Source organism: Oryx dammah, unplaced genomic scaffold, assembly GCF_014754425.2.
Source record: "Oryx dammah isolate SB20612 unplaced genomic scaffold, SCBI_Odam_1.1 HiC_scaffold_3, whole genome shotgun sequence".
Taxonomy (NCBI): Eukaryota; Metazoa; Chordata; class Mammalia; order Artiodactyla; family Bovidae; genus Oryx; species Oryx dammah.
The window spans coordinates 65,980,596-66,001,862 of NW_024070187.1; the positions used below are offsets into that span (position 1 = coordinate 65,980,596).

Consider the following 21,267-nt stretch of genomic DNA (forward strand, 5'->3'; position numbering starts at 1 on the left):
TCTGGTATGAAAAATTTTAATGAAAACATTAATCGTACAAAAATTAAATATCAAAACCATTTAAAATGACTTACAATTCAAAGAGATTCAGCTTATTGATACTTCTCTGTTAGCTTGTTTTAATAAGAATTATTTCCAGCTGAAAAAAAAATCTACCAATAGGACTGTGGTAAAAAGAAATGAGAATAATGTACATAAAGTTTATAAGCCTGTGCTCAGCATATTTTGCTCATAAATATTAGTTTTTCTTTTATTATTACTTTGAAAAAAACACACAAAAGTTTTACAGAACTTGCCAACTTCAGATAGAAGCTTCTTACATGAGAAATAACCACATGTAAGGAATCTAGCCTAGCATTTTTTTAAAACAATTACATTTTCCTCTGAGGAACATACTACATAAAATAGCAATAACTGATAAAAATTCCTCACTAATAAACCAACTTCTAGAGTCTAATTATATAGCTTCATGTTATAACTTAAGAGGTCCTTTAGAGAATATATATTTTTTAAAAAGTACAAAGTTACATGATCAGGAAAAGTACCTTTTAATAAGTAACCACAACATTGTAAAATATTCCTCTAATTACATATACGGCTCAGTTTAATCTTAATTTTGCCAAAAAAGAAAAAGACGGCTTGAAATAGTAAATGAAATAGGTATGTTAATACAAAGAAGCACAACAAACAACTGACATGTTACCTTGCCACTATCTATGCCTTATGAAATATTTTACAATTTCAGTCATGCTTTTACTATTAAATACTGTTATAGTGCCACTTTTAGGATGCTAATTAAGGTAAAGCTTAACAGTCTATCCTTCTAACAAGAGTTCAAAAAGAATACAGAGATGAATATGAATATATATTGTGTTCTACAGCATCTGCTTTCTAATATTCCAAATTTAACAACTTATCTAAATCTGATCTGAGGTATATTAACAAGTCAAACATTTTTTAATCCACAGCATGGGCTATGTACCATGCAAACACTACTACCACAATTGCACACAGTGGAAAGAGGTAGTATTTATATTTCTGCCATAGGGTTAGCTCAACTGCCACTTCATCTCTCTTCCTGTTCTTCTTCCGACGACCCTTCAGTCTGTTTTCAAAAGCTTCCAGTTCAGCCTAAATCAAAACAGTATCATTTTTATTAAATTCAATACACACATTGACTTGAATTTTTCCACTCAGACAAAAATAAATTGGGGAAATGTTTTGACAGTAATGGTATATAATTAATATACAGATTTGATTTTTTTAAAATACTCTCTTTCCACTACTGACCGTATTCAACAAATTCAGAGTTGAGGTAAGAAGAAGTGGAACTAGAGAGTGGTGAAAGAGACTATTTCAGACTGATGGCCTGCTTTTGATACTAAATATAGAAACATCTGATTTAAAATATAGACATTAGTTTTATTTAGCACCATTAATCTGTAGTTAATAGGGCTCTATAATACAGAGCTTCCAGCAAGTGCAGATAGACGACCCATTAGGATAAAGATACCTATAATCCTAGTTTTACACAATGCTGGTAACAAATATTAATGACTTTCATGGAAGACATTCAAGTGAGTGAATAGAAAAAGCTGCTAGAAATTGATTCCTCTCAATCAAACACATTTAAAAACAGTAAAAATTCTTCAGGGGAAAAATGCTTCATACTTTAAACCAAAATGACTCCTTTAGAAAGAATTATATAAAAATTCATTCTAAAAAATAACTTTAAAAAAGTTGATGACACTCATTATAAAGTGTAGATTTTTAGTCTACTGTAAAGAACTTACTTATTAAGCTTTAATGCATGACAATATAATATTATACACTGCATTGTTATTAACTAAAGCCTGGTACTTATCAACATATATGTAATATTCATGCAAAAATCTATAAATGTTCATTTAAAAGAAGGAAATAGAAACTTCAGTTAACATATCCACAACTTTGCTCATAAACCACATCTGAAGACCTAACATATATTCAATACTTAATTTAACAGAAAGTGACATTCTTCAATGAACCAAAATATCAAAATATTCTCAAGTGGTTGTGATATACAGCAAAAGGTCAAAATATATTAAAAGCAGTCAAACTTGAGAACCACTGACACAGTAAAATAACCGATACATAAATGATGACTCACAGTTGTCAAAAGTGGTTTAAATTATATTCTATACACTGTTTAAAAGGCAGTAAATAGAGACTATATTTAAGATTTCTCTCCATAATGGCTTATAAAAAGGAGAAGAAGGGACGCCCTAGACTATTAATAATCTCCAGGATTCCAGTCAACCCATGTTTTATTGCATTAGCTCTGATAATTTATTTTTTGATATTAGGCAAATCAACTTTACAGAACATAAAACATGAGAGGTTATTTTATCCCACCTTGCTACAATTTTTAATGCCCTCTCTCAAGACATGCAAATTTCAGTTTCTTCATTCATAATGGTGGTAGTTTACATACAATGTACACTACTTGCTAAGCACTGAAGTATCTCAAAATGCAAACTGACAAAAAATTACATGTCACTATTAGAAAGTTAAGCCACTCTTTGGAATATATGATCAATAAATATAGTATGTGAACAAACAGGAGGTATAAGAATGTACTTGTTATCTAGGTAACACATTTTATCTTGAATGCAGATAAAAATTTAAGAATTCTTGAAGGCATTCAAGAGTCTAATGGGGAAATAAGAAGGAGTATTATTAAAACAAATGTATTGGTTAGTAAACAGCACTTATCTGTCACAGACAATCTACAACTCAGTAAGATGAGTGAAGACGTGCACTCTAGGGGATGCCTTAAAACGGATGCTGCCATGTCCTGACCCCCGGTCACTCAAACCAAAAGAGGCGTTATCTCTGGAGAATGGATGAAATCGACAAGGAAGTAATTGGTAATACACAAAATACACAGAATATCTGGGCACATACAGGGTCCCATGCTTCCTTCAGAGGTTCAGGATACCTGGACTGAAACAAACAAATGGATAATTTTTGTTTTACAAGGAACTATATTTTCAGTCCAGAATTGAGCTGACCTAGTTTATATGTTTCCACATATCCTGTATCTGCATAAAAACTAACAATTATGCAAAAAGGACCTAAGTTTGGGTGTTTTCTGTTACCTGTTGTCTTCGTTTTTCCTCTTCAAGGGCAGCTTTGGCTTCTGCTTCTTTTAACTGTTTATAGACATTTAAAACTAAATTAACACTGCAATCACCAAATTTTATACAAAATTTTAACATCTTTCCTTCCAGGCTCCACTAACCTATAACAACTTCTGAGAGCTTCATACTGAAAATTACTTAAAGAACCATAAATGTTATACACTGAGAAGTGTTACTATGGTACTATCTAACAGGGTGTGAGGGGAAGTAGAGTGTTATATCTTACTCAGCCGAACAACTATAAGATACTAGATCATAACACACAGAGTTACAACACTGTAAACTGAAATACTTTTAAAACTGGACTTTTACTCTTAAGTTACCATATTAAGATTATAATCAATTATTAAATATTACTGTTTGCCTAGGGATGAAATTGACCATTTTCCTAAAATGCCCTCTCTGGAAGGGAATCTTTAGTTTCAAACAAAACCAAAAGTTTATTCACTGGGTTAATGGAGGGAAATAGTGACACTAAAAGTAACCCAAACAGCAAAGAACCCTAAAATTTTATTTTTGTAATATTTTAACATAATTTTCAGGAAGCTTAAACTAACATTAAGATGAGTAACTATGTTCCAGAGTACATCTACTAACTGGTACAGAGTATGGGAAAATCTAGTACACACCAGACAATAAAGATTATATCTAGCACACACCAGCACATCTGAGAGTTTTAAAATAGGCCTATATACTAGGCTTTTATCACAGAAACAAAAAAGGATGAGAATTCAAGTTCTTCATAATAAGCACATAAATTTAATGTACGAAATAAATAAGGAAAGGCCACTAACACATTAAAAGTGACATTTGACTTGACATTACCTCAGATGCTTTCTGCTTCATTTCTCTGCATGTTGTGTCACATTCTATGGAAATCTGATTTTCACGTACTTTGTTGCACTGCACTTCCTACAAATAAAATTTTTTAAATTTTTACTTCAAAAGATTTCCCTCAAAGTTGTAGTAACCGCATGCCATAAAAAAGCAAAATTTCTCTAGCAGCTTAAGATTATGCCTATTATTTCATTTCATTCTTCATTTCTCTTTATTGCTTCCTATTACTCTTCTGAAGCCTCCAGAAAGGTGCTAGAGTAGTGCCATCCAACACAGCTAGCCGAGGCAATGGAAATGTTCTATACTCACAAGGGTAGCGCTTCCCACACGTGGTGCCTGAGTACTCAAAGTGTACTGAAATCAAGGAACTGAATGTCATGTCACATATTATTTAACGCTGATTCATTAAAATTCTAATTTAAATAGCCATAAGTGGCTAGTGGCTATCACCACAGTGTGGCTCTAGAGACTCTTTTGGAGAGCTACAAGTTTTTTTCTCAACCACTTATCTTTTTTAAAAGAGCTGAGGTGAAAATCATTCTAAACCTTCTTTCTGTACTTCACTGACTCCTTAATGAAATAATAAAAAATATAGTTTTATTGATGAGGTGACATCAAGACTATAATCAATTTGTGTACTAGTAAAGTAATGCTTAAAATTCTCCAAGCCAGGCTTCAGCAATACATGAACTATGAACTTCCAGATGTTCAAGCTGGTTTTAGAAAAGGCATAAGAACCAGAGATCAAATTGCCAACATCTGCTGGATCATCAAAAAAGCAAGAGAGTTCCAGAAAAACATTTATTTCTGCTTTATTGACTATGCCGAAGTCTTTGACTGTGTGGATCACAGTAAACTGGAAAATTCTGAAAGAGCTCAGAATACCAGACCACCTGACCTGCCTCTTGAGAAACCTATATGCAGGTCAGGAAGCAACAGTTAGAACTGGACATGGAACAACAGACTGGTTCCAAATAGGAAAAGGAGTACGTCAAGGCTATATATTGTCACTGTGCTTATTTAACTTCTATGCAGAGTACATCATGAGAAATGCTGGGCTGGAGGAAGCACAAGCTGGAATCAAGATTGCCGGGAGAAATATCAATAACCTCAGATATGCAGATGACACCACCCTTATGGCAGGAAGTGAAGAAGAACTAAAGAGCCTCTTGATGAAAGTGAAAGAGGAGAGCGAAAAAGTTGGCTTAAAGCTCAACATTCAGAAACGAAGATCATGGCATCTGGTCCCATCACTTCATGGGAAATAGATGGGGAAACAGTGGAAACAGTGGCTGACTTTATTTTTTTGGGCTCCAAAATCACTGCAGATGGTAATTGCAGCCAAGAAATTAAAAGACTTTTCCTCCTTGGAAGGAAAGTTATGACCAACCTAGACAGCATATTGAAAAGCAGAGACATTACTTTGTCAACAAAGGTCCATCTAGTCAAGGCTATTGTTTTTCCAGTAGTCATGTATGGATGTGAGCGTTGGACTATAAAGAAAGCTGAGCACCAAAGAATTGATGCTTTTGAATTGTAGGTTGGAGAAGACTCTTGAGAGTCCCTTGGACTGCAAGGAGATCAAACCAGTCCATCCTAAAGATCAGTCCTGGGTGTTCATTGGAAGGATTGATGTTGAAGCTGAAACTCCCAATATTTTGGCCACCAGATGCAAAGAGCTGACTCATTAGAAAAGACCCTGATGTTGGGAAAGATTGAGGGCAGGTGGAGAAGGGGATGACAGAGGATGAGATGGTTGGATGGCATCACTGACTCAATGGACATTAGTTTGGGTAAACTCTGAGAGCTGGTGATGGACAGGGAGGCCTGGCATGCTGTGGTTTATGGGGTTGCAAGGAGTAGGACATGACTGAGAGACTGAACTGTACTGTAATAAAATAAGTGGTCTTTATTTTAAATAGTCTAAACTTTGCTTCTGTAGATCTTTGTCTGCCTTTTATTCATTCCATATTTCTTCCTGCCAGATGTCATTTTTGCTGTAAGTGTACCTATCGGTACCAAGTTGCTCCTTTCTCACCACACCCTCAGAAACTAGTGTTTTAGTTCAAATCTACCAGAGTAAGGAAATGAGATCATCAAATCCTGAGCAAAGGACATACACTTCAATAAAAGGACTTTATAGCAGAGAATTTTGGCTGAGGTTGGTGATAAACAGCCTTGTCGTCCAACAATAGTCCAAAGGAAAAATAACATGAAGAAACATCAGAGACAAAAATAAATACTACACGTTAGTGGATATTAAGTCTATCAGTCTGGAAGAAAGATCACCATATCTTTTCTCATTCAAAAGGTACTTATAGAGTACCTATTACATGCCAAGCACTGCATTAGGAATAGGGGATACAATAAGGAAAAAATTAATATGGTAAATGCTAAACTAATAATAATAAGAATAGCAGCTGCTATTTATTAAACATAGAGTAGTCATGGTGCTAACTGCTATATAAGCATCATCTCTTTTATTCCTTTCAGTAAGTCTATATAAACACGGTTACACACATCCCTAGAATCACAAAGCTCTTAGTCATGAACCTAGCACAAAGTATAAAGGAAGTCAAGAGGAAAGAGCACCTAAGTCCTTTCAGAAGGAGGCAGAAGGAAAGAAAATCTTCCCAAACCAAGAAATGCTTGCATTTATGCTAGTAAGCATAAATAGGATTATACAAAATGGGGCAGTAAAGGGAAAAAATTTATATTCTATACAGAAGGAACATAAATAGTATCACGTATTAAAGCAGAATATAGCCAATGTGTCAGTGCACTTAAGAAACAAATCACAGGAAGGACTAACAGGGGATATGACTAGACAAGCAGGCAAAGACAGAGTCCCCTCCTATGTCATAATTCTGTATATGTATACCTTGTAAAATGCTTATTTTTTTCCCCAAGTAATGAAGAAACAGTGAAGAACTTGGATTGGAAGTATTATGATTAGAGGCATGGAAATCTGCTATGAAGCTGTTTTCAAAGTCTAAGAAAAAGCTGTTGCCAGTTCTAAGGGGTGGCAAACTGCACCTGGATAGTAAGATGAGGTTTGAGAGAAAACCTGAGAAACATTTCAGATTAAAAGTGATTTGACTGAGTATTGATTTTCATACAGAGGTGATCCCTTTAAAAACCTAAAACTTAGGGATCCAACTCCAGAAAAACAGGCCTATAAATTTAAATTCAGAAATAACCATCCCAGGAAATGATAGTTGGAGCTGTAAAAGCAGAAGAAAAGCAAAGGTCCTCAATAAAAGCAAAAGATTTTCAATAAATATTTGCTGAATAGATGAGTAAATGAGTAAACTGAAAGAGCAGCTTTAGCAAACAACCATAATAATGTGACAAAAACAAGGAGTTACAACTATAACTGAGAAAGAGAAAATCAGAAGTAAAGAAATCTTCGTAAGAGTCCACAATGTAAACAGGGAAGTCAAGGAAAAGGAGAACTGACCTGAGTCCTTTCTAAGTTTTGCCAAATGGTATGTAGTTTGCTACCATTGAGCTTTCCAACCATTAGCTTTTGCCCTTTCACTCCTCCATTACCATAACTTTATCTTTTTTTTTCCCATTTTAACTGTAACTTTATCTTAAAATTAATTCTCTCCAAGTTTGAATGTTATTTTATAATTTTATAAGGCTGAGTATGTGAGGTCTTTTTAAGGTAACATTTTTACAACAGTATACTGATGATAAAAAACTTTCATAAGTAAGAGCAACAAAGGTTCATTCCAGACCATTTCTTAAATCATGAAACTCACTTCATTACTCACACTGTCACTTATGTGGAGACCTCAAATCTAGAACACAGATTCTGTCTAAAAAACAGCACTGAACTCAGTTCCAATATAAAATAATCCTCTTTAACTATTAAATTGCAGAAAACTAGCTGCCAAACAATGCTGATTTTTAAAATAAGGATTTACAGAGATAGGCCAATAATGAAAAAACTCTATGAAATAAGAGCTTAAAATTAAAAGGCAAAAAATTAAAGTCAAAGAACTACCAAAACACACTCTCCCCACCAAAAAAAAATGTAGAAAAGAATTTTTAATAACTTAAAATATTTACCTTTTTTATTCTTTTACAAGGACATCTAAGTTTCACCTTTTGGTTGCAATTAAAGGGACATTCACCAGGATGACACATTTCTTTGCATCTATGACCACAAGGAAGCTAAAATAAAACCAAAATAAAACAATTTCATATTTATAGTCATACTCCACTTCCCCTTTCCCCCAACAACTATTTTAAGAAAAAGTCCATTACAATAGGGTCAATAAATCTTGGACAACTGGCTAAGTTTTTCATTTTTTTCTTTTAGATATAAATAATCTTAATTCCCAGAAATATTCAATATTCTCCCTGGTTCCACTCCAAGAGTACACCTTACATCACTCCTGAGGCTAGTTAGAGCCCTGTGACTGAGCACCTCCATGCCTTAAAGCTTTTAAGAGCACAGGTCCATGCTCTTCCCTTCCCAGTATGCTGGAAATGAGGATATCTAGAGCAACGAGGATCCCATGAGTCAAAGAGAACAGAGCTGCCCTGCTAACTTGGGTCCCCTGGAGCACAGTGACACATCTATCTTCTTTCATTGTTATGTGAGAAAGAAAATTTCCTTGTCCTTAAGCCACTGTATTGTGATACAACTGCTTAGCCTTTTACTCTAAAAGGCTTGCCACTCTGAATTAAAACATACCAAATAGGTAGCCCAACCAATTCAGTAGTTGCTGTGATGTCTATGTGCTCCTTGACTTTATATACTATTTTCTTATCTCAGTCAAGCTTTCAAATGAAAGGGTTCTCTTCTTTTTTCTATTCAAATCTTATACAAATTTCAAAATACAGCTTAAATCATCATTAAAGCATGGCATGAGTTTGCCTACATTTGAAAAACAATAATAATCTATTTCTAAACTATTGTGACAATGCCTGTATTATTTTCAACTTAAAAAACATTTTAAAAATCACTTCATATATTTCTGCCTTTCCAATGAGAATATAAAAGGAACCCACTGGTTAGGGGTTAAATTTCAAAATCATACTGCCTACAACTGAATCCCAGATGCCCTGTTGACTAGCTATGGGACCTTGGGTAAGTCATCTGACTTTTCTGTGCTTCACTTCTAAAAATGGGAAGAGTAATAAAACTTCATAAAGCTGTTGTGAGGATTAAATGGGCTTAATATATTTAGCTATCTAATAAAGGTTATTATTGCAAATTAGTTAAGAGCAGTGGTTTTATATTTCTTTTTGTCTCTCACATTCATTAACAAAGATATTTACAAATAGTGGACACCTCAATAAATATCTGAATTCTCCAAATTCTAGTCTTTATGATTCACCAGACTGATCTTTCAAATTACTGACTCTACCACCCACTTTAAGAAATTCAGAATCCTTTTCCATTGTCTTTAGTCTCTCTCGAGTATGCAACCAGCTTTCAAATTTTTTAATTTTTAGCTGAGACATTCACACTGTCAGGAGAGTGTATGCTCCTCGGTTCTGTCTCATCACATCAAAGATTTGGAGTGACAGACATTAAAGCCCTCGGTGCATCACAGCTCTCGGGTCTTGAGCTTGCTATAGCTCTTAGGTCTCGAACAGACCGTGTTATAGCTCTTAGACAAATCAGTGTTACAGCTCTGTTTTACAGCTCTATTTTACTTAGAAAATAGCAGGAAAATTCATCCTTGAGGTGTGAGGGCATGTCGACCCACAGATGTGAAGAGAAGAGCACCCCAGCGCACAGGGGAGAGAGAGAGAGAGACCCCTTTCCCTTTGGCTCCTCTTTTTATGTCTTTTCCTCCCCCCTGGGCCTGCCCTGTGTAAACTGGGTTAGCCAGGAATGCTGTTTGTTCTACCTGAGATCCTCACTCCAGTCCTCGGACCTTCCTTTGTTCTATTTTCTCGGGCTTTTCCCTTCCTTATCTTTTAGCCACCGCCATTCTGGACTCCTGTTTCCTATTCTAACTACCTAACAATACCAAAACTAAATCTGGATCATTCATACTGCATTTTCACTAGTCCTAGCATAGTGCAATGCTACCTACTAGAATGAGTTCCACACTAGGCATTTCTGGGCCACTTCAGTCTTGTTTTTCTCTACACCTAATACTAGGCCCTCAACACAACTAACAAGCACAATATTTATTCACTATCAAACACCTGTCTCAGAGTATTTGTTTCAAGGACTCCCTCACCTCCCTCTCACCTTCATTCCTGCCAGTGCCTCTAGCCTATCTTCATAAACAAGACAAACACTCGGCATTAGCTCACCACCTATCCTTTTTTCCCTTCAAAATATGTCTTTACAGCATCTTGTTCTTTCCTTAATCTTGGATGTAATTACATCAGTCATCTTCTCCAAAAGTAATTAAGCACTCTACTCTAAATCAGCGATTCTGAAGTGAATAGGGAAACATATCAGAATCAGTAAGGAAAGATCTTTTTGAAATTATATAGACTCATGGCTACAGTGTGGTCTCTTACTGATCATTATTCTGTCTCTTCAGTGTGCTGGAGAGAAAGAAACTTTGGTAGACTTCTAGGATGCTATATTTTTTGACTTAGGTGGAGTTATATGTGTTACCACCTCACCAGAGCCATGACAGGCTCAGAGAGGTGCACTAGGCCAAAAATAATCCCTGAGTCATGCTTCTGGGGCTTCAGAGAGATGATAACTCTGGCCAATCAGAGAGATGATAAGTGGCCAATCAGTAAACACCAGGAAACCCCTGCAGCCAATCAACCCTTGCCAACTCCCTGTCTTTGTTCTAAACTTATAAACACTGGTGAAAATCTGGGCTCCGGGCTCTCGTCAAGACTCCACTGCGTTTGATGAGACGGGAGCCCTGGCTCGAGCTAGAAATAAAACCCCTTTATGCTTCTGCATTGCTGTGGATGTCTTATTCTCTCAGTTTTGGGGACTCGGACTCTGGGCAAAACAATATGATGTTCAGTTTTTAACCATTTTTATACTGTACATGTATGTTCTATGCACTGTTGAGTGCGTAATCATTTCATTATTTAAAAAATCAAATCACATAACCATTTCCCTGTTAGATGTGCAGGCATGTATTATCTCAAAAGCCAGATTATATTCTGAAAGGGCAAAAAAGTAGTCCCAAAGAAAATTGCTTAGAATGTAAAATATATACAATGACTGTATCTTCTTCACAGCAAAAAAAAAAAAAAAAAAGACATTTTTAAAAAACATCCAACCCTGGTATTCATTTAAAGATGAGGTATCCTACCCTTCCCATTTAAAGTGAGATGGTTTTCCTCTACTCTACTCAGCCCTTAATATCATTTGCTAGCACTTTGGTAAGTCAAAATAAATGGCTTACCAACAAGCAATATTGTCTAGTTCAAAATGTCTCATTTTAATCCCAATAAATTTAAAAGCTCTTTAAAAATAATTAAAGAAAGTTTGCATATCAATATTATTTGTGGATAAATACCGATATCATCATCACCATAGTTGGAACATCCATAGCATTTACCATATACTAAGATCTTTACCTGTTACTGATTCACTTAATATTCAGCACTCTGAAATGAGTATTGCTACTGCCTCCATTTTACACATGAACAATCTGATATACAGAGACATTAAATAATGTGTCCAAGTAAAAAATAGAAAAGCTTGCATGGGAATGATAAAACCAAATTCAGAAATGATTTTTAAAAGTAGAATTGTATATACGAGGCACGTTTTAAATAAAGGTTCAGTTCTTCACGCTATCTTTATATATTTCCTTTAAGTTTAATTCAGACTTAATTGAACAATCCAATAGACACATGGAGTGTGTATCAGAGAAGCAATATAACTAGAACACACTTATGCCATCCCCACAGTTCACTCTTACACTCACACTCAATAGACATTTACTAGCTACCTAGTAAGTACAACCAGGGACTGGATACAAAGACAAATATGACACAGTCGCTGCCCATAGGAAATCTATAGTATGGTAAGGGGAAGAGAAAACAAACAGAAATTTATCAATGCATCAGAATTTGTCATAATCCTGTATCTTAAGTCTGAGTCTAAGATTTCTGTGGCAAGTTCAGAAAGATAGTTCTTGGTTGATACCATCATAGTCTACTGGTTCTCAAACTGTACCAGACCAATATTATCATCCTTATGTACGAGCTTATTAGAAATGCAAATTCCTGGACCTCCACTCCAGGCCCACAAAATCAGGAACTCTGGTGTGGGCCCATTAACCTGTTTTAACAAGTGCTTATAATGATTCTGATGCACATCAAAGTTTGAAAACCACTGCTGTAGCCTTATCAGAACATAAACTAGATTGAATTCTATTAGATATAATAATGTTCACCTGTCTACTCCAAGACTGTTCTAAACCTTAATAACCATATGGACTGTTCCCAACCTAAGGATATATTTTTCAAGAAAGTCCAAGGAGACACTAGCAACAACATGGTCTCCAGAATGTCCTAGAATTAAAAAATGATGATCATGGGAAAAAATTTCTAAATAAATAGTGCATATTCAGCTCCAGTCCCACCCAAATGTCATAACAGGATCACAAACAAATCATAACCAAAGCAATGATAAATTGCAAATTAGTGATCCCTGAATTAAATGCTTATTTCTGACAGCAATCTCATCCCAAATTACTGTGTCAGATTAAAAATAAAACATTCTCAACTACTTATTACCTGAAATTTGAATCTGAACAAGAAAATGTATTTTAACAAGGGGAAACTCAGAATTTGAAGAATTCAGAAAATTAAGTTTGAAATATCCCATACCTCAGATTTCACTTATATAACAAAGACAGGATTATTAAAATAAGCATGTATTGCTTGAAATGTCTCCCTTTTATAATCTCACGTAACTTTTAAAATTCCCAGGTCCAATTTCCAATAGTTCTTAAACAAAAATCCACAAATGTGTCCAAAGTTTTAGTTAAAAGGAAATACTGTTAATAAAAAAGGCATATCATGCATTGATTTGCTTTTTCTTTAATCAAAGAGACAGATTACTATAGTTACGACTTTGCTGTCATCTCTTCCTGATTCTAAATAGGATAAGAAACACTTAGGTAAGTATATAAAGACAAAGAATTAAAGAAAAAAGGTGCTACTAGTACAGTTATAAGTAAAAAGAATTCTTTTATAGATCATATAACTGTCACTTCCCTACTGCAACGATCAAAAAAGGACTGTCTTAACTTTTAAGTTGGTCAAACAGAGATAGACTGCTTTGGTTTCTCAAAATTACTGCCAGTGATACTCAAAATTATTCCCAGTGAGTTTTTACCTTTTCACTCTGAACAATTTTTCTGAACTACTTTTGATACTTTTAGCTTGAAAACAATGCCTGTACCAGCATCATAATCTCTAAAAAAAAAACTCCATACATGAATGCTTTATACTAATTCAAATAATGAGCTTTAAGGTTTATACACACACACATGCAATCTGTTTTTTTCTACTGTGGATTTACTCTCCAACTGCCCATGCGCCACACAGTTTCTAATCTACTTATATTTCAAGATGGGAAAACATTAGGTCATAAAAAAACCTTCAAAGGATCATTCCTGCTCCTACTATCCCAAAATTTTGCAAAGAGATGTGCACTTACCCTAACTACAACACATATCAATCACATTTTGCTTTCTGGGCCCACATATCTAGTGAGTCCAGAAAAGATCTAAAATAGGATGAACAAACAACAAAAGAGAAGCAATGCCCAAGAAATACAATGTAAAAAACTTGTATTAAATCTTACCTCTTTAGGACACTGATTTTTGCAACAACTCAATAGATTCTTTTCATTTACATCAGCTGTGGTTATTTTTCTAAAAATATGAGAGGAAGTTTTGATGACAGTCAAAGCAAAGTCCATTTTATAGTATGGTTTTTCTAAAAACAGCTCACAATTTCAAACAGCAATGCAATAAGCTTATCAGAAAAACTTTTTTCAGTTGATTCTGGATTAAGCTATTTATTAATGTTAGAAAATGATTTATTTTATATCAGTTCACTTGAAATCAGTCTGTGCTTTTATATCTGATACAGGGGGTAACTCTGAAGTCATAAACACCAATGAATAAAACTACTTTCTAACAAAGAGCTAGCTGAACAGTAGATACATGAGTCGGTAACCAATGACAATCTAAAATCCCCATCATACATATCTCACTTTTCTCTTCTACCTTTCTTCTCTTTTCCTTTATTCTTTGTTTTCCTATTCCTTTCACCTGACATAATTGCTAAAATACACCATAAGTTTAGCCTCACTAATGTTAAAACTATTATCTTAAGTATCTATATCAAATTAGCTAAAACTTGTACCCTAGGTAACACAGGTAATTTTCTTGACAAAGTTTCATGTAATAACAACATCGTTTTACTGGCTCTGCAACTAAAGTTTTCATACTGGCTCTATATTTTCATTCTTACAAGTAAAGTGCTCCCCTCTGAACTTAAAGAGGTAATATTATTTTGTTCCTGTTTCTCTATAATTAGAAACAAACTAATTTCTATAGAAGAAACTGCATGAAGCAGAAAATGACTAAAAGGAAAAGATAACTTATGAAATGGAAAGTAAATGAAAGTATCAGAAAAAATACTGACTGAAGAATTCTGTATAAAACCATGGATTCAAGAAAAGGAAAAAAGAACTCTATAGCTGTGGTAATGGAAACCACTTCCAATCCATCTACCTCCAAACATTTCTACCCAAAATCATTCAGCTCATTAATAACAAACAGAATCACCAAAATTCCATGATGTCAGCAAAACTAGAAGACAGAAATTTCTACAAATTGCAAATGACCTATAAGTAGACAAATAAACACCAACTCCTAGCAGAGCTATTTCTCAAGCTCCCATAGCAAATCTTTACAGACAGCTTGGTAGAGTTGTGGAAAAAATGAGAGGTATGAGAAGACAGGGAGTGAGCTAATGTTGTACCAGGAAGAAAAAGTCCACCACAAATGTAAAAATACTATAAAAGTCTTGGTAAATCAAAGCAAGAGAAGAACGCTTTTAAAAAGTACGCAAGAATCAAGGAGCCAGTGTTAGAAAGGCAATGCTTTGTGGAAGAAGGTAAGAGGAGGAGGTGTCGTTTGGAGACCACATGACAAACGAAAAAGAAGCAAGAGGGGCAAATTTAGGACACTGCAAGACCAAAGAAAACAAACTCTTGGGACATTCCTGGCAGTCCAATGATTAAGATTCCATGCTTCCACTGCAAGGGGCATGGGTTCGATCCCTGGTTGAGGAACCAGGATTCACAGAGGGCACAGTCCCAAAAAAGGGAAAAAGAAAACAGCCTCTTTTCATCACTAACACTCATTAATAAAGCAAAATTGTCCTCTTAACTCTTCTTACAAAATTTCTAAAACTAAAAATTGTAATTTTTTAATTTCAACAAATAATTTTAGTATTTAAAAAGAATAAAATCTGACTTCCCAATTTAAACCATGAGTCTACAGTGTAAGTGGGAGAAGGAAATGGCAACCCACCCCGGTTCCTGCCTGGAGAATCCTGTGGACAGAGGAGCCTGGAGGGCTGCTGTCCATGGGGTCACATGGAGTTGGACACGACTGAAGCAACTTAGCATGCATGCATGCGTTGGAGAAGGAAATGGCAACCCACTCCAGTATTAATGCCTGGAGAATCCCAGGGACAAAGGAGCCTGGTGGGCTGCCATCCCTGGGGTCACAGAGTTAAACACGACTGAAGCGACTTAGCAGCAGCAGAGTGTAAGTAACAAAAAAATTGTTAAGATACTATTAGCATTTACTTTGGCCACCTGATGTGAAGATGACTCACTGGAAAACACCCTGATGCTGGGAAAGACTGAAGGCAGGAGGAGAAGGGGATGACAGAGGATGAGATGGCTGGATGACATCACTGACTCAGTGGACAAGAGTTTGAGCAAGCTCCAGGAGTTGGGTGATGGACAGGGCAGCCTGGAGTGCTGTAGTCCATGGGGTCACAAAGAGTAGGAGACAACTGAGCAACTAAACTGATTACCATTTTTCTGAAAGTATGGTCCAAAAAGTCAGAAATAAACTCATATTCCCAAATTTAATCTGAGTAAAATATACTTACAAAGATCTCACTTGACAGACTTAAGTGAAATGGTTAATTATGTCAGATCATGATTAAATAGAAAAAAAAAGAAAAAAAAAATTTCCCTCCACATAATCCACAAGCAAAAACTTGCATTTTTAAGTAAGGAAAATATAGAAGTCATATCCTAGTATGATAAGTGCCATAACAGTAACATCTGTAATAAACAAAAGCCTACCTTTTAAATCTACGATTTAAAAATTGTGCCTAAGTAACTGCGCAAGTCAACTTTGAACCAACAAAACCCTAGCTGACACTGGTATTTGAACAATCTGCTATAGAAGTGCTTCTGCTGTTTTACTAAAAGCAAGTTTTTCCCTAACAAAATCTTACATGAAATACCCAAATGGAAAAAAGAGAATTTCCCTGATTAAAATCAAGGTAAAGTATCTGGAAGGTGAAACAGCCTACATTTCTTCCTTCCAGATCTCTACTAGAAAATCGAGGCCTCCAACCTCTAAGGACCACACTGAAAAATATTCCTTAAAATATTGTATTAAAGGTTCTGAATTATAAAAAAAGATAACAGTTAAAATGGCTGGTAAAACAAGAGTATTTCTTCAGTCTACTGACCTACATTCCACATAAAGACTTGTGATCTTGCAGTGACATTTTATTCTAAGCATCTGAACACATGGAGGACACTCTCCAGGGTGACATGGCAGGACACACGGATGAGGACAACCCGACGGTCGTGATTTAGAGCACCCTTCTTCACAGTGAAGGCATTCGGGGCCAGCCTGGTAAGTACCAAGGAAATAAATCATTGAAATACAGAAATCTAACATTTCTATACAGCTAAAGCTATAAAATTTTTATATCTCATTAAAAGAAAGGACATCTGCAGCTCTCAGAAATTCAGTTAATAAAATGGTGCTATGCTTTCACTCTTCTAAAAATATTCAAATGAATAACAGCAGGATTATCAATGGGACCATTACTCACAAAGATTTTTGTCTACCAACCTCATTTGATCAAACTGCTTCACCTTTAAAATGGACTTGATTACATGAAGCTTCCTACTAAAATGTAAATTACTTCCTAGTCAGTGGTGGGAGGTGGGGAGGAAAGAGTAAAAGCTTACCAATTTCCACTCAAGAAGTATGACCATCATCTAACTAAAGAAATCAACACACTGTTAACACATAAATAAAAATTACCAAAGCATTCAATGTTCTGGGAATATTAATCGCATCTGGCCAACGAGAAACACATATACAAGGGAAAGAAAATGACTAGTAGTCTAATTTATTTTTGAATGCACTTCAGTGAGACAAGATTAAATTACATTTACAAATAAATGGACCTTAATGTAGCTCAACAAAGTACCTCTTTTGTAATCATGGCTGAACTTGGGAATGATAATAAAAATGTTTAACTCTCATAGCTTAGTATCCATGTCAGTTGAGTTCAGTTCAGTCTCTCAGTCGTGTTCGACTCTTTGCAACCCCATGAACTGCAGCACGCCAGGCCTCGCTGTCCATCACCAACCCCCCGGAGTTCACTCAAACTCACATCCATCGAATCAGTGATTCCATCCAGCCATCTCATCCTCCATCATCCCCTTCTCCTCCTGCCCCCAATCCCTCCCAGCATCAGAGTCTTTTCCAATGAGTCAACTCTTCACATGAGGTGGCCAAAGTACTGGAGTTTCAGCTTTAGCATCATTCCTTCCAAAGAAATCCTAGGGCTGATCTCCTTTAGAATGGACTGGCTGGATCTCCTTACAGTCGAAGGGACTCTCAAGAGTCTTCTCCAACACCACAGTTCAAAAGCATCAATTCTTTGGCACTCAGCTTTCTTCACAGTCCAACTCTCAAATCCATAAATGACCACTAGAAAAACCACAGCCTTGACAAGACGGACCTTTGTTGGCAAAGTAATGTCTCTGCTTTTCTATATGCTGTCTAGGTTGGTCATAACTTTTCTTCCAAGGAGTAAGCATCTTTTAATTTCATGGCTGCAGTCAATATCTGCAGTGATTTTGGAGCCCCCCAAAATAAAGCCTGACACTGTTTCCACTGTTTCCCCATCTATTTCCCATGAAGTGATGGGACCAGATGCCATGATCTTCATTTTCTGAATGTTGAGCTTTAAGCCAACTTTTTCACTCTCCACTTTCACTTAAGTTAATGGAAGTTTCACCTTCATTAAGTTAAATAAGCAGGGTGACAATATACAGCCTTGACGTACTCCTTTTCCTATTTGCACAGTATCCATGTCAATTGCTCTCATTTATTCATGTGAAATGCCAGGCTGGATGAAGCACAAGCTGGATCAAGATTGCCAGGAGAAATATCAATAACCTCAGATATGCAGATGACACCACCCTTAAGGCAGAAAGTGAAGAGGAACTAAAGAACCTCTTAATGAGAAAGGAGAACAAAAAAGTTGGCTTAAAACTCAACATTAAAAAAACACCCGTGGTGGATTCATGTCAATGTATGGCAAAACCAATACAGAATTGTAAAGTAAAATAAAAAATAAATAAATTAAAAAAAAAAAAAGAAAACTAAGATGATGGCATCCAATCCCATCACTTCATGGCAAACAGATGAGGAAACAATGGAATCAGTGACAAACTATTTTCTTGGGCTCCAAAACCACCATAAATGGTGACTGCACCCAAGATTTTAAAAGACGTTTGCTCCTTAGATGAAAAGCTATGATAAACTTAGACAGCATATTAAAAAGCCAGAGACATTACTTGGCCAACAAAGGTCTATATAGTCAAAGCTATGGTTTTTCCAGCAGTCATGTATGGATGTGAGAGTTGGACTATAAAGAAGGCTGAGTGTAGAAGAATTGATGCGTTTGAACTGTGGTGTCGGAGAAGACTCTTGAGAGTCCCTTAGACAACAAGGAGTTCAAATCAGTCCATCCTAAAAGAAATCTATCCTGCATATTCATTGGAAGGACTGGTGCTGATGCTGACGCACCAATACTTTGGCCACCTGATACAAAGAGCTGACTCATTGGAAAAGACCCTGATGCTGGGGAAGATTGAAGGCAGGGGAAGAAAGGGACAGAGGACGAGACAGTTGGATGGCATCACTGATGCTATGGACATGAGTTTGAGCAAGCTCCAGGAGTTGGTGATGGACTGGGAAGACTGGCGTGCTGTGGTCCATGGGGTTGCAAAGAGTCGGACACGACTGAATAACAACCAACACAAATTCAGTTCTTTAGTAGATACATATTAGGTAAATTATTAAATTACTAGACCAGAGAGGGACTTTGTTGAGCATCTCTATGTCTTTTTTAATTGACATAAAATTCTAAGCTATTTTTGACATGCAGGATTACAAAGAAAAAGTGTTTCAATTATCAAACATTCCTCTATAGTTTCTGTTTTAAAAAATATATATTAACTTATTCCATTAATATTTATTCAGCATTGTGTGCCAGGTATTGTCCCATATACTGGGAATATGCAAGATTGGAGAGGGTCCCTGGCCCAAGGAATTTATATTTAAGTAGGGGACTATAAAGAACTTGTAACAGAATATCTTCATATACACTGAGAAAAGATAAAGCAGGACCTATAGGAGACTCAATAGAAATGTTACAGTAAAGATTTTTTAAAGTTTCTGAATTATTTAATTTTCAATACATAAATTAGAATGATTACAAAGTTATCTTCCAAAATAATTTTCATTCACGTACACTGCAGTAGCCTTCCCTGAATGTGAGATAGGGATGAACTTGTAGCTACACTGAGAAGAATTGCATATAACTTATAACTCATATTTTGCCAGAGCAATTCACTGTCTAGGAAGCCATGTCAAGTAATCAAAGGTAACTGTAATTCCCCACTTCTTTATATGAATTTTTTCCTGACTCAGTTGATATTCTGGCCATATATCATACATCAGCTATTCTCTAAAGAGATTCTGAATCATTATATTAGTTTGATTTTATAAGTCCAGTATCTTCCTCATTTTATCACGACAATATTTTTACTAAGGATCAAGGTATAGTTCAATGAAGAAATTATAAGCAATACAAGTTACACATATATTTACACATGAAAAAGAATATACTATGGACATTTATGTTGCCATGTATTATAATTACCAAATCAAAGATCAAAACATCTAACAATGCAAGTGAAATTTTCAATAATACAATTCATATAATAATTTAAACATCTGTTAATGTAACATTACTTAGTAATGAAGCTTAAAAATGTTTTACTTATTCCTTATTAAGCACACTGCTAAATTATTAGGATTCCCTACAAAATGGACACCTAAGAAAAAACAATATTTTAAAAATAAAATTTTATATTATTTGAAATTTGATTAGCTACATTTGTTTTTCTATGTAAAATGGCAACTTTTAGACTTTTTTTAAGGTTGATATCTCATATGCTTGTAAAATGCTAAATTTAGTAAATCTCACACAATTTACACATATCCCATATTTGTGATGTTATTCACTGCCAACAGAGAATTTATTAAAATCGTGAACGTCATCTACTACCCATTTTAGAGTTAAAAAACAGCTGAGAGCAAATGCTCCAGACAGAACTTTGAGATATAAACGGATAGCAGTAGAGGTGATACTGCCACTATTGTCTAAAAAGGACAATTTCTGTACTTTTATCATAAAATCAAATCCTATGTATTAACACAGGTACAGCATGTAAAGAGTACCAAAGTAAAAGGCGTATTATTATGAGCTAGCACAAAGATACAGAGAGATATACACCAAGTCTTAAAGCTGGTTGCTTAGGAAAAGCAAGGAAGAAGGGATGAGGGCAAGAAAAGAGACAGAAATTATAGCAAAATATTTATGGCATAATTATTAAAAGAAAGTGTTTTAAGCATATCATAACCATGTATACATTCAATCCAAGGACATTACCTTTTTTTTGTCAGTGCAGGAAGCCGTTTCAGTTACTTTGTGACACTCTTTCATACATGTATGATTCTGACAAGTTAAGGTTCGTCCACAAACTCTTTTACAAGAATAAGGTCCTACAGCATGACATGGTAGAGGGCTCACCTTAAAATTTAAGAAAAAAGGAAAATTAGCAACGTACACCAGAGAAGGCAATGGCAACCCACTCCAGTACTCTTGCCTGGAAAATTCCATGGACGGAGAAGCCTGGTAG

The 21,267-nt window shown here is 35.4% G+C and overlaps 1 protein-coding gene across 2 annotated transcripts in view; it reads right to left on the reverse strand.

The window, feature by feature from the left end:
* Positions 1-21,267, reverse strand: part of NFXL1 (nuclear transcription factor, X-box binding like 1) — a 57,834-nt gene continuing 36,567 nt past the window's right edge. For both annotated transcript variants that reach the window (XM_040238149.1, XM_040238150.1), the window contains exons 17-23: positions 21,018-21,158; positions 16,722-16,888; positions 13,795-13,864; positions 8,097-8,201; positions 4,008-4,094; positions 3,141-3,194; positions 1-1,131 (exon numbers count right to left, since the gene is read on the reverse strand). In XM_040238149.1, coding sequence (XP_040094083.1) covers positions 958-1,131; positions 3,141-3,194; positions 4,008-4,094; positions 8,097-8,201; positions 13,795-13,864; positions 16,722-16,888; positions 21,018-21,158 — 798 coding nt within the window. In that variant the 3' untranslated portion in view covers positions 1-957. The remainder of the gene's footprint in view (positions 1,132-3,140; positions 3,195-4,007; positions 4,095-8,096; positions 8,202-13,794; positions 13,865-16,721; positions 16,889-21,017; positions 21,159-21,267) is intronic.